Here is a 12,968-nt window from a genome sequence, read left to right on the forward strand (position 1 = left end):
ATATTAAAAACAAAAAATACGTACTTTTGTACTATGAAATTATAACCGCTAAGTTCGCGTATCTGCGACTCAATCTAATAGAAATGCATTGACAACATTTTAAAAATATTTGACTAATATCAATTAAAGAAAAGCAATAATTTGTTAATCGGTAACACCACAAGAGTCAATACTGAAGCCACAAGTAGAGTTATTGTGATAGTTTCATTTCCAACAGATAGTTTATAATTAAAGCTCCTCATCTTTAAACTCCTTATAAATATTTTTAGCAAAGGGAAATATAGCATTATTATCAAAAGCATGTATTATTTCTTTACCTTGAACACATTATTCAAAATGATTAACGCAAAGCGGAACTCTGCAGCAATATGTGCTTTGCTCCCTGATGTGAAGCTAAAAAAACAGTATAAACGTATAAAACTGTAAAAAAAAAAAAAAATAACGCATTGGTTTTGTAAGCATAAAATACTTAACCCCCACCGCGTTTTGCGCAGAACCACATATAACAATAGTTGGACCACACACAATTTGCTTTTTCGCGCTTAATTTGTGCAGTGTAGTTTTACGTTTGTTTCGAAAAGCTTAAGTAACGTTAATATAGAGACAACTGATGATTTATTTAAACTTAATTATTATTTAAACTATAATTCAAAAAGATCAAACAAAAGTTTTTTTTTTTTCAAAAAAAGTTGAAATATTTTACACAAGGGGTAGATGCACTCTAATTGAAATGGAGGATTTAAGTTTCAAGCTTAGCAACGTAAATTTGATAATAATAGTATCAAATTAATTAATGTATGTAAACCATGTAATCAATGTCAGTAAATCATGTCAAGAAATAAATGTAATTTAAAAATTATCAGAGTGGATAAAAAGTTATACAATAAGCAGACGTCAACAAGTCAACCAATGTGATATAGTCTCTGCATAATATCTTAAATGGTGAACCTTGAGGATCAATGCTTGAGTTTTTTATATTAGACATCTTCTCAACGCAAAAAAAACTTGAATGAAGTACTTTTTATTTTTTACTGATTGCAAAAAGTTGATTAGTTACTCAAATTAGTTCTTGCCGTATTTTTATTCATTTATTACACTAAATTTCTGAAAAGACTCCACTTATGACTCCCTACTTACCGTTCTTGAATTAATGTCAACTTTTACTAAAAAAATTTACGTCCCAGCATGCTTTAAACTGTTTTTTGTAAACCTGGTTTACATTAGATTCAAACAAACATTGTTTTACATCATATATTAGCCATTATTTGATAGAAACAAATCGTTAGCAAATAAATAGTTACTTAATATAGTTCTCATGCGATACTTTTACTTTCTTTTTATTCTGTGGCATTGTCTGTATTGCAAGAGTTATTTAAGAGTTAAGTCACAAAAGTATCGACATGAAGTAGAAATTAAAAATATAAAGTATATTATATAATATATAAAATGTATAACGTTTATAATCAACATAAATAAAAGTTGTGTGAAAGTCTATACGATGGAAGGTAATTTTTTTTTAATTAAGATTTTTTTAAAAAAAAAACAGTAATAGGCTAGGTGAATAAAAAAAAGCATATGTTTTTACTTAACATTTTTGAAGTGATTGCTCAGCTTTACGCGAATAAAAATTTGAGAAATATTGCTAAAAATTTTATTCACGTAAAGCTGAGCAATTACTCCAAAAACGCTGAGCAAAAGTAATTGCTTTTTTTTATTCACCCGGCCTAATATGCTGCAGAGTCATTCTTGTTATACTTTGTAATTAAATAGGGTAAAGCATTAAATAGCCGCGTACGAACTATTTTTCTCTCAAAACTCTTTAATCTGTTTTTCATAGACTTCACACCTAAAATGTTATCAAAAGTCAAATTACCACGGCGTTAATTTTTGCTTAAAAATATCCCGATTGCCAGTTTGCGTGTTTTCTCACTTCCAATCATAGTAAGTGGAAACCATGTAAAAATAGCAGTAAAATTTTAATAGACCAATCAATACCAGAAGTTTTTGCGAGTGGTTTCTATCGGTACAGACATTTTGCGCTAAACTTGAATTTTATTTATAAGAAAACAAAGTGTATGTTAATGTACCTCATCCTACCATTTTTTTAATTATATCTTGAGATTATACTTACACATTGATAACATAATATCAAATTGATATTTGCAGAAAAAACATTACAAAATTGGACACTACAATTATAATTGTACTTCTGAATAAAAGTTAATTATTAAAAAACTAAAAATCTATATGTAAAATAATTTTTTCAACTTAAAATTTTGTAAAACACCAGAGTTAAACAATCTCCAAAATTAATTTAAAGAAATTATGAAATATAATTAATCTAATTAACAAATAAAATTCTTCTTAGAAAATGCTGCTATAAAAATTATTTTAAGTTGGTTTGTAGTTGAAGGTTCTTTTGATTTCGATGCAGGAAAGTAAGTCGTCAAGGCTGTACGCCTTCCAATACCTAAAAAATAAAAATAAAAAATTACTACTGTCCTATCAAATTATCATACATGTTCTATTTTCGTTCGATTTGTAAATTCTATTTCATAAATCTACACACATTGTAGTTTGCATAGCTTGTTGAACAGCCTAGCTTTAAATGTATTGTGGATTAAATAGCTAACCTTAACTTAACCTTAAACCAATAGAACTACTATAAACATCTACAAGTAAGGTGTCATCTTATTGATATTTTTATAACAGGTACTATTGATAAAAACTAATAGAAAAAAATTACTTTCATATTTTGAATATCTTATCTTTTTCCTGAAGGTTATATGAAAATATCTTGAAATGATGTAAATAAAATCCAAGTCTAAAAAAATATATTAATTAATTTGAACAAATATAATTTCTGAAATCAAGATATAATCAAAATGCAAAAGGATTTTCAGAAATAAAATGAAACCTAAAAATTTGTTGCTTATACATTCTTTTTGATGTTTGCCTGCACAAATTTTTTAATAAAAACTGACCAGCTCTCCAAGTCATTACATCTGTGATACCTATTTTGAAATTCACAATACTTGAAGTAATCATTTTGTGACATACAAATCCGGAGTCCTTTTGGGACTCCGCATCCCTGCTTGGATCATGGCTTTACTTAGATAACCTTAACACAAACATTAAGGTTTTTAATAAACTGGTACTTTGTATAAGATTACTATAACTTCATACAAAGTATATCTGATACCTTGTATCAGATGTTTATCAACTTTGAAAAACAAACTACAAATTGTTTTTGTTTTTAAACATGCAACATATAAATGGATATAAATGAATAAAAACGAGAGAAACACAGTTTTTTAAGATATACACCAACATTTGTATGAAAAATTATTAATATAAATCATTTTAATCTGTAAAAATAGAAAATTTGTGAGCACTTCAGTTCATTACTTATATAATGCAACATAATCAAATAGTCGTTTGAAAATACTAATCATAATTCCTTAAATACTTTTTTGTAGCTGTTTATACATTTTATTCACATTAGTACCAGTCTTTACATTTCTGGAGGTCTTTCAATAATAACACTGTATTTCAATAATAACCAATAATAAACAAGTTTATCAACTTGATAATAACATAATAATAAGTTAATAATATGTAACCAAGTAAAAAATTTATCCTTTATAAAAATATTTAATGAAGTTACATTAAAAGTATACAAAAATGCAGAATAAACATAAACTTACTTCATAAAATAATTTGAATGCAGTTCTCAGTTAAACACGTTCAACACTGATGTGTAGCCTGTCACACATTGCAAGTTAAGATGTTTGTTAACATTTTTTTATACTGTTTTATTTATATATTTATACCTACTAATAAATATTATTTTTATGAAATATATTTTATCAACTATAAAATTTTTAAAATGTTTCATAAAATTTTTTTTTAATGTTAAGCAAAATGAAGTAAGTTTATGTTTATTCTACATTATTGTGTTTTTAGGATATTTAAACACACTAAATATTATTTTTTTTTTTATTTGGCTGAGGTAAGCAGGCTTTGTGAGAAAAAAAAATGTTTGAAAGTGTTTGAAGTTTCAAATTTTATCTTTATATTATTAGATCTTCATAATTGTTTATATTAAATATTATTATTACTTATATATTTTTATTTTGTTTTCTGTTTTATTTCTAATTCATGAATTTCGAAGTTATGTTCATTAAATTTTGAAATTGTCTTGATTTTATTCTGCATTTTTGTATACTTTTAATGTAACTTCATTAAATATTTTTATGAAGGATAAATTTTTTACTTGGTTACATATTATTAACTTATTATTAAGTTATTATCAAGTTGATAAACAAGTTTATTATGTAGAGTATATAAAAGAATGCTCTGAGCATTACTATTATAATATTTTAAATTTTAACTCATAGAAAATTTTCATTTTCAGTTTTTCAAATTTTTGATATGCATAACAATGATTGAAAGAACTATCGTTAATAAAAAAAAATTCAGACATCAACAAAAAGTATATAATAGATATACTCAGAGCATTACCATTATAACTATTTTAAATTTTAATTCATAGAAAAGTTTAATTTTTGATGGCGAATTTAATTATAAATAAAAATTTCACAAAAAAATCACGACTGTTTAAGAAGAGAAAGAACTTTTATTGGAAGCAATTTCCCATTTTTACGTCTATGGTTAGTGAATTGGATGCTCGATATAACTGGATCACTCCTTATCATAAGATAGTTAAACTGGTTTTTCATAACATTTATCCTTGAAATTTTGCATGAATGGTTTATTCTTGCATTTCTAATCTCTTTGATAAGAGCCTCTAGTGATTCTTCTGAATAAAATCCAATGGGAAGTTCTAATGCATCGGCAATCTGTAAACCATGTTCTAAAAGTTTGTGAACGCTTGGAGGAATAACATACCAGTTATATTCAGAAAGAGTTTTATCTGCTGTATCATTACAATAATTCTGAAAAGACCTTGGATCTAAATCATATCCTGAACAAACTGCCTTTAAAATTGTCTAAAAAAGTCTAAAAATGACGTCAACATCTACACCAGTTATCCCAGAGAAGGTATCTCATTCCTCAAAGGCTCTTTGGGCAGTATTACCATCATTAGTGTTTCCAAAACCTTGCTTTTGCATGTCAACAGTAAGACTTAGTTCTTCCATCATTTTCTTTTGGATAAATGCTTTTCTTTCTTTAACTGATTCTTTTTGCTCAGAGGTTTCAGCATAAAATGACATTATTTTCAATTTATATCCAATGTGAAGAATGTACTAAAAGCATTTTATCCAACAGTGAAGTGGTGAAAGAACAAAAAATAAAGCTTCTTTATTGACATATTTAGATCTAATCATTTTAATATCATTCATCCGTGTTGGCTTTGCTGAACATACATTACAGCTTTAAAAAGAGGTAGTACTTGTCAGTGCATTGACAACCTTTCCATCAAACATAGTCAAATCCAAATTATACTTTGTAATGTCATCATAGATGACTTCATAGATGTCATCATAGATGTCTTTGTCGTAGCTGTCTTTGTAATAGCTGTCATCGTCATAGCTGTCATTGTCATAGCTGTCATAGATGTCTTTGTCATAGCTGTCATCATAGATGACTTTGTCGGTTCTGACTCTAAACGTACTACAAACGAGTCAAGTTTCTGAATCTCAATTCGTAATTGTTTCTCTTCTTCTTTAAATAGCACATCTGTTTCCTTTTTGTACTGCAAATAAACTGGTCTGCAGAAATGTGTACTAAATGGTTTTTTGTTGCACCATATTACTGTATTAATAATAGTCAGTTTTAAAGGCACATTATATGTTTGGAAAATACTCTCTTTGTTTCTAATAACTTCATCTAGAGTTGTATCTAAATATTTTTGTTCATACAGACTCTGGCTAGACGCTCCATCAAAACCGCCTTTGAAACCCATAATTCCATAACCGCATAATGTTGATTGATATCTTTAACCAACAATTTAAAAAATATTTTATTGCAACTATTTAGGCGCAAGATTTTACACAGTGTGTGATTAAAAAGAAATTGAAGGGAGCAAAATGATTCTGAAAAAATCATTTTATCAGCATAGCATTACTTTTTTTCAGTTAAAATTTTTTGAAAAGACGATAGATGTTTGCATTTTGTAACAAGGAGCTATTACTGATTATCTGATATTGTTCACCGGACAGATCACTTTGAATTTTTAGGCAGTAGGCATCTTCAACTTTCATTTTAACAGGTTCATGCAGAGAAATGTTTTTCCTAATTTTATTTGCTTTATCTGGATCCAAAGCCTTCTTCACTATAAAGATAAAATTGTTTCTATTAATGTTGGATTCAGTTGCTGAACTTTTTAAAAAAGCTGAGGCCAATGCTTCGTGATTGTTTTCAGCTAAATGGGCAATTTTAGCTCTTTTGCTTCATTTACTAAGATTTTTCCAAACTTTATTTATTCTACCTGGAACTTCTTTAAATTTAACTCTTTCATCAAAATTGGGAAAAACTCCACCTGTAAATAGAAACTTAATTAAATAGAATGATTGCATTAAGAAAATTATTAACAAATAATTCTGTTTCTTTACCTGCAGCCAAACACTCTCTATTAAAATCAATCTGTCATAGTTAATATTATGCTTATCTAACTTTGCTTCCACTTTTGCTTTAAAAAGAGACAACTTATTCTTAAAGTCGGTAAGGTCTGATTTATCGAAATCATCTTTATGAAGGTTATAAACATTTGAAACTTCTTTAAACAAAGATTTAAACAGATTAACTTTATTGAAAGTTTGCTCTTCATTTTTTTGAAGAAGAGCAATTTTTGTTTTGCTTTATATATTATCTATAACATAACACACAAAAATTATCAAAAGTTTAACAACCTTATTGTCATTTACATAACAGCTTAATAGCTACAAGTATTTTGAAAATCCATATATATATATATATATATATATATATATATATATATATATATATATATATATATATATATATATATATATATATATATATTTATATATATATATATATATATATATATATGTATATATATATATATACATATATATAAATGTATATATATATATATAAACATATATATATATATATATATATATATATATAAACATGTATATATATATTTATATATATATATATATATGTATATATATATATATATATATATATTATATATACATATACAGAAAAATAAAAATGAGTATGTGTAAATGAAAATATAAATGTATAGATGAAATTTTATAACAAAACAAAAAACATTTGACAACCTAATCAATTATCAAGATTATCTCTTTATCTTTTACTGTATCACATTTTAACTTGTTGCTTACCAAGCCCAATCATAACAAAAATTGGGTAAGAAAAGTCAATAACCAAGACAGACAAAGGTTGTGGATTTTTACAAATATTTGCATTCATTTTATAAAGTTTATACCAACTTTTACTTTGTTTGATATCAACTATGTTCTCAGGCTTACAATAGTCAGAGCTCGGCATATCAAATAACAGGATTGCTGATGCAATTTTTACCTTCTCCTCTAATGTTAACTCGTCATCTTGCATAGCTTGAGGCATTATGGTTGAATCCAAATGCCAACAATGTTTGTACTGAGACTTTAATACAGCATCAGCAGCTATTGGCTTTTTACATACATTCTTTTACAGATGCATTTGATGTATGGCCGTAAGGTTGAGAAACGGAGCTTTAATGACATGCTCAGATTATAGGTACCATTTTGCATAGAAGTAAACAAGAATTTCTGTTATAAGAAGTAAACAAGAATTTCTGTTATCTTCACCAATGGATGGAGGTACTCCAAGTATGTAAGTATCTCCATTAATGTTAACTAAAACAGCCCTTCTATCCCTCTTCAATACTTTTCCTTTGTTTAGCTCAAACAAGGTCTTGCCATCAAAATGAATTGTAGATGAATATGGAGATGCATTAACTCAACATCGTCTTTTGTAATGATTGACATGTTTTCATTTTCTTTTTCTATTTCTATAAGCAGTTGACAACTGCTTTTATTTTATTTAAGATCAACACCTGATTGGTATAAAATTGCCGATGCTACCTCCTGTAAAACATTTAGTGACATATCACAGGCTGCAGTAGTAAGTGAAACATTACCAGTATAAATATCTTTCAGAATTTTTGCAATTACAGTATTTGAGTTTTCAGAGACATCTATGTCATACCAACCACTTGGATCGGAATCAGATTCAATTTAAGAGTCCTCGCTTAGAATCGTCTCTATAAGTTCACTAAAGGGTGTTTCGTCTATCAAGCTTTTAAACTGTGAACAATTTTTTTCCTGAATAAATTAACAGAGGTTAAACCAGCGCTAAATTATTTAACTAAAAGCCTTGACTACCTTTTTTTTATACTTAATAGCAACTTTTTCTTATCTTTACTGATTATATTTTTGAGATTAGAATTGCTAGCTCAAAAAAAATTTTTAATTCAATTTCAAACTCATTTTGTTTTAGTCAAATAACTGATGGTTCTTCTTTTTGCATTTTTAGTCAATTTGGAATAAGACTTATGCATATTAAAAGTTTTTGTCACTAAAATTAAATCATTTAACACATCAAAGCTAGCTTTAATCCACGGTCTCTTGATTTTAAACAAAAAACTTTCACGACAACCATCTGGACAAAATCTTAAAAATTTTCTTCACAGAGACAAGCAATAATGTTCGATATTGGTGCAGGTTTAAATTGTTAGTTATATCAAATGTTGAAGACTATTCAAGCTTTTTGAAAGCTGTACATCTAAACAGAAAGGTTTAGGCATTTTTAAATAAATACTTTAGAAACCAGTAATTTAAATAACTCCAGTATCGATAAAATTCTACCTGATATAGCTGGTTTTGCCTCTTTTATAATAAAAAGTCCCGTTTTCTTTGACCTTTGTTGTGCTTTACTCCTTTTTAATATGTTTATTGCAATCTTAAAATAGAAAACCAAAATGATAAACAATCAGAAGTTGCACCAAAATATTAATATACAACAATAGAAACAACTTAAAATTTCAAAAGTTTACCAATTCTTGTGATTTTCAATACCACCAAACAAAGTTTTTTTGGTGGTATTGAAAAACCGTATATTTTCAAACTAAAATATAGCTCGCTATATATAAAGTTATAAAAAATTTGAAATTAACCTTCGGCTCTATATTTAAATGTATCTTTGCATACTTCTGTAGATCACAAAATGATACTTTTGAACTCTCCAATAACTGAAGAAGCACTGCTGCCTAATTCGTATCCAAAGATGCACTCATTAACCTTTGCAAACTTTCTGAGGCAATGAACTATAGGCAATAAATAAGTTTGAGATGCTAACACATCTCTCTATAAAATATCTACTTTTTCCAGAAGTTATTGGAATTGTTCCCATCAAAGGCTATCCCATAATAACATCGAAGTAAGATATAATATTCTTTAAGCCAATTTTTAAAAAGAGGCCAATGATCTAAAAGTAGTCTTTCCAAGTAATGTCACAACCCCCATAAGAAGATGTAACTCTGGTGGAGGGACAAAGTGATTAATTTTATCTTTAGCATTTTTATCTTGATAAACGAGCCGAGGACTAAAAACATTTTAAAAATCTTTCAACAAATAAGTTGTACCAACGATCAAAAGAACCTAACTTTTTTGGATTACCAGATTCTAGGGAACATTCGCTTTCACACCACAAGCACGCATGTTTACCTGAATGAGTAGACAGACCTAAGATGCTGTTAGCACATTTTAAGTCAAATGCAAGGTGATATGTAACAATATCCAGATTTAATTTACTCAAGATGTTTTGCTAATTTCCATTTTCTTTACTTACATCTTCAAAAATAGAAAGAATAAAACACCTTTTAACTCCGCTGTCAATGTAAATCTCATTTTTGTTGGTTCTATCAAATACATTTGCAATTATTTTAAAAAATCCTTGACCTCCATTGATTGATATACGTACCATACTTTTTATAAGAATAAATTCAGAAGTGTCATGGATAAATACTACATGTCTTGTTACAATTTCATCATTCCAAATAAAGTTCTCTTGTTCTATTTTATATTTAGATTCAATTTCCTCTTGTAATAATGTCATCGTACTAATTACATTATTCTCCACAACAGTAGATAATCCCAGATTCTTACGGAGACTTGATATCAGTTTTTTTGTTTTATTTTTTGTCGATTCCAAAACAGAAGTTAATTCCATCACTGTTTGAAATGATATCTGATTAAAAAACTTTCTAGAAGATTTATTGTCTTTAGTTCCAACAGTTAAAGTTAACGGATTTCCACCTTAAAGATAAAGTATAGTTAATTATATGTATCTTTAACCTACACCTACTTTAATTTTACATAGCAAACATTTTGAAAAAGTTGTTAGCAACCTATACAATTGCTTAGTTAAAAACCTCATATTTACTGAGTGTTTTAAACATGCATGTAAGTTTTATCTGAGCATATAAACCCTCTTTAACTATTTAAAAATGAAAAATAAAAACTTACAGACCTGTAGATATTTTAAAGGATTGGCCTCTCTCAATGCCTTCTCGTTCCATCTTTTTTTTTCTTATGCCTGAAGCAACTTGCTCAAATAATGTAGGATCAAGAGTTTCTGACAAATTAATTTAATTCAAAACAGCCTGACTAGAACAACAGTTGTGATAACATCTTGAAGAATAAAGTTTACTCTTAAATTATTATACGCCTTAAGGCTAATTTTTGAAGTTTATAAATAAATATTTGAAAACTTCTAATTTACTTATCAAGTAACTTATTATTAAATTTTTAATCTTTTCCAAGGAGAGTAAAGCAGCAGCTGCACATATTTTTTTTGAGAGGTTCAACATCTTTTGTATTAACATAAGATGATAGTATAATATCAATAAGCTCAGTACTACGTCTAATTCTTGGTCTGTCAACCTAATTCAAAAATAGTACTTTATAAATAATCTATATCTTTATATGTATTAATTATTTAACTTAAATAATATTTTAAGTAATATACTTGAGAAATGTTATTTATCTAGTTTAAAAGATAAGTGTTTGATCCCTTTAGCCAGTCTTCTCCGTTTAACCAGCGCTTTTGCGGGTTGAAAATTTTTCGGAAATTTTTAACTAGGGAAAATTTTAGGAAAATGTTATGTATTATTTAGGCAGTTGTAATGGACAATTTTATGGTAAAATATTGTGAAGATTATAAAAATTTTAGAAAGCTTTTTTTGAAAAACACTTTTGTCGGTACTTTGTTGAGTTTTTTTATTACAACTTTAAGTAGCAACTAATTTAATTTGTTTTTAAAATATTCTAAAGCTGTTTTGTCCTGTTATTTGCTTAGCATAATGATGTTCATATCCGTAGCAAGCTTTGTTTAAGGCTTAGCATAATGCGCACCCCCATTCCTAAAGTGGATTTTTCAATATTTATTAAATTGGCCTGAGTCAATATTTAATAGATATTGGCTAAGTTATTTTTCAATATCGGGCGGCAAAATATTTTCTCCCTAAGTTTTTCGGTTTGCGTATTTCAGTTTTTCCGTTCAAATATACAAAAAAAACCAGTCAGCAGACAAACATCAAACAATGCAATTAGTCAACTCAGAGTAACAACAGAGCTTAACGCTAAGTCAAAAACGAATTAATATGCGTTGTTATAAAAATGTAATTTTGACTATTAAAAAACTACTCGTGAAGTTGTTACAAACTATAATATACACAAACACAATTAAAAAAAAAGATATACATAGAATATACATACACACAAAATAAAAAAAATTAAAAGCCTTTAGTTTTAGTTAAGCCGTGCAAAGTACTTAAGCAACAGAGAAAAAAAATCAAAGAAGATCCATTTTGATCAATTTCGAGGAGACCATCTGCAAAACGTGCTAAGACACAATAATTAAATAAATTCTTTTAGTTAGTTCCCTTTTCACAATCTGTATGCTAAAATTGATTTATCTATTTTAAATATTAGACCAATTAAAAGTTTGTAGTCCTATAAATAGAAAAAAAAATTTCTTTATTAATACCCAACTAGGAGTTTAAGCTTTTTGTTATTTTCTCAAAATCAAATTACTTGAAGTTTGGGCGTTTTGCATATGGACAAATAAGTTAATATAATAAATATATTAAAATAGTTATAAAAAAATGATAAATATGAACAAAATGGATAATTGTAAACAACAAAAACTTTCAGGTAATACTTGAATTTACACTGGATAGAAAATTGGTTATATATTTTTTTAAACTAATTCACTTCCTGCAAGGCTGCAAGCAACCACTGTTTAAGTCTCAAGGTCAAAAAAGTATTATTAATTATTTTTAAAATTGTATTAAATGTTATTGCATAGATGCATAGAGTGAAGTTGAAAACAAAAAGTGGTTGACAGAAGTCTTAAAAGACTGTAGATTTTATGATTCAGGAAAACATAAAGACAGAAAAGAATTCTAAAACAACGATGTGCAAGAAATAAAGCTAGATAAATAAAAGTAATTTCGACCTAAAAGAACCTGTACAGTTAAAAGATGTAACTTTGCTGATTAGCAAGTCATGTAAAATTAAGCTTTGGTTGTTGAAACAACAGATGATAGCTTGTTTACTAATAGCGCCACCATGGTAACGTTTGTAAATAAATAAATAAAAAGATGTAACCTTACAACAATGGAACAAAGGCTCACATTTGGCAGCTAGAGCATATTTAACTACATTTACAATGCGTTTTTAGATGCAAAAGAATGGGTATCATTTAAAGAAAAGACCCAAATCAACAACAGTATTTTATACAAGGACGAATAAGAGATTTATAGAGGTAGAGAATGAAATAAGAAAGCGGTGAGTACAATAAAGAGAGGCAAATTGTGAGTTTTAAAACAAAAAAAACTTAGTTGTTTGCTGCTAATAATGATCATTTACCTTAGCATACACATAAGCAGGTGCTAATTTTGC

At 27.4% G+C, this 12,968-nt stretch overlaps 2 protein-coding genes and 1 long non-coding RNA gene across 4 annotated transcripts in view; 1 reads left to right on the forward strand and 2 right to left on the reverse strand.

The window, feature by feature from the left end:
* The first annotated feature begins 1,328 nt into the window (after positions 1 to 1,328).
* LOC136079681 (voltage-dependent calcium channel subunit alpha-2/delta-4-like) overlaps positions 1,329 to 12,968 on the forward strand; it is a 50,358-nt gene continuing 38,718 nt past the window's right edge. The window contains exon 1 of one of the 2 annotated variants that reach the window (XM_065795861.1): positions 1,329 to 1,505. In XM_065795861.1, coding sequence (XP_065651933.1) covers positions 1,499 to 1,505 — 7 coding nt within the window. In that variant the 5' untranslated portion in view covers positions 1,329 to 1,498. The remainder of the gene's footprint in view (positions 1,506 to 12,968) is intronic. The other variant, XM_065795860.1, reaches the window with a different exon arrangement.
* Positions 2,079 to 3,121, reverse strand: LOC136079684 (uncharacterized). The gene is made up of 3 exons (XR_010638126.1): positions 2,918 to 3,121; positions 2,747 to 2,824; positions 2,079 to 2,470 (listed from the first exon to the last, which is right to left on the reverse strand). It is a non-coding gene; the product is annotated as an uncharacterized LOC136079684 (long non-coding RNA).
* Positions 7,999 to 11,139, reverse strand: LOC136079682 (uncharacterized). Its single transcript, XM_065795864.1, has 5 exons — positions 11,032 to 11,139; positions 10,534 to 10,946; positions 9,179 to 10,319; positions 8,871 to 8,964; positions 7,999 to 8,787 (listed from the first exon to the last, which is right to left on the reverse strand). Exons 2-3 carry the CDS (start codon positions 10,580 to 10,582, stop codon positions 9,829 to 9,831), a joined length of 540 nt encoding a protein of 179 aa, XP_065651936.1. The 5' UTR covers positions 10,583 to 10,946; positions 11,032 to 11,139; the 3' UTR covers positions 7,999 to 8,787; positions 8,871 to 8,964; positions 9,179 to 9,828.

Source organism: Hydra vulgaris, chromosome 04 (genome assembly GCF_038396675.1).
Source record: "Hydra vulgaris chromosome 04, alternate assembly HydraT2T_AEP".
NCBI lineage: Eukaryota > Metazoa > Cnidaria > Hydrozoa > Anthoathecata > Hydridae > Hydra > Hydra vulgaris.

Bases quoted from the DNA above. Each gene is read 5' to 3' on its own strand.
- LOC136079682 (XM_065795864.1), bottom strand. From the start codon at position 10,582: ATGGAACGAGAAGGCATTGAGAGAGGCCAATCCTTTAAAATATCTACA. The intron at 10,320-10,533 runs GTCTGTAAGTTT...TTTATCTTTAAG, and splicing joins ATCCTTTAAAATATCTACAG to GTGGAAATCCGTTAACTTTA.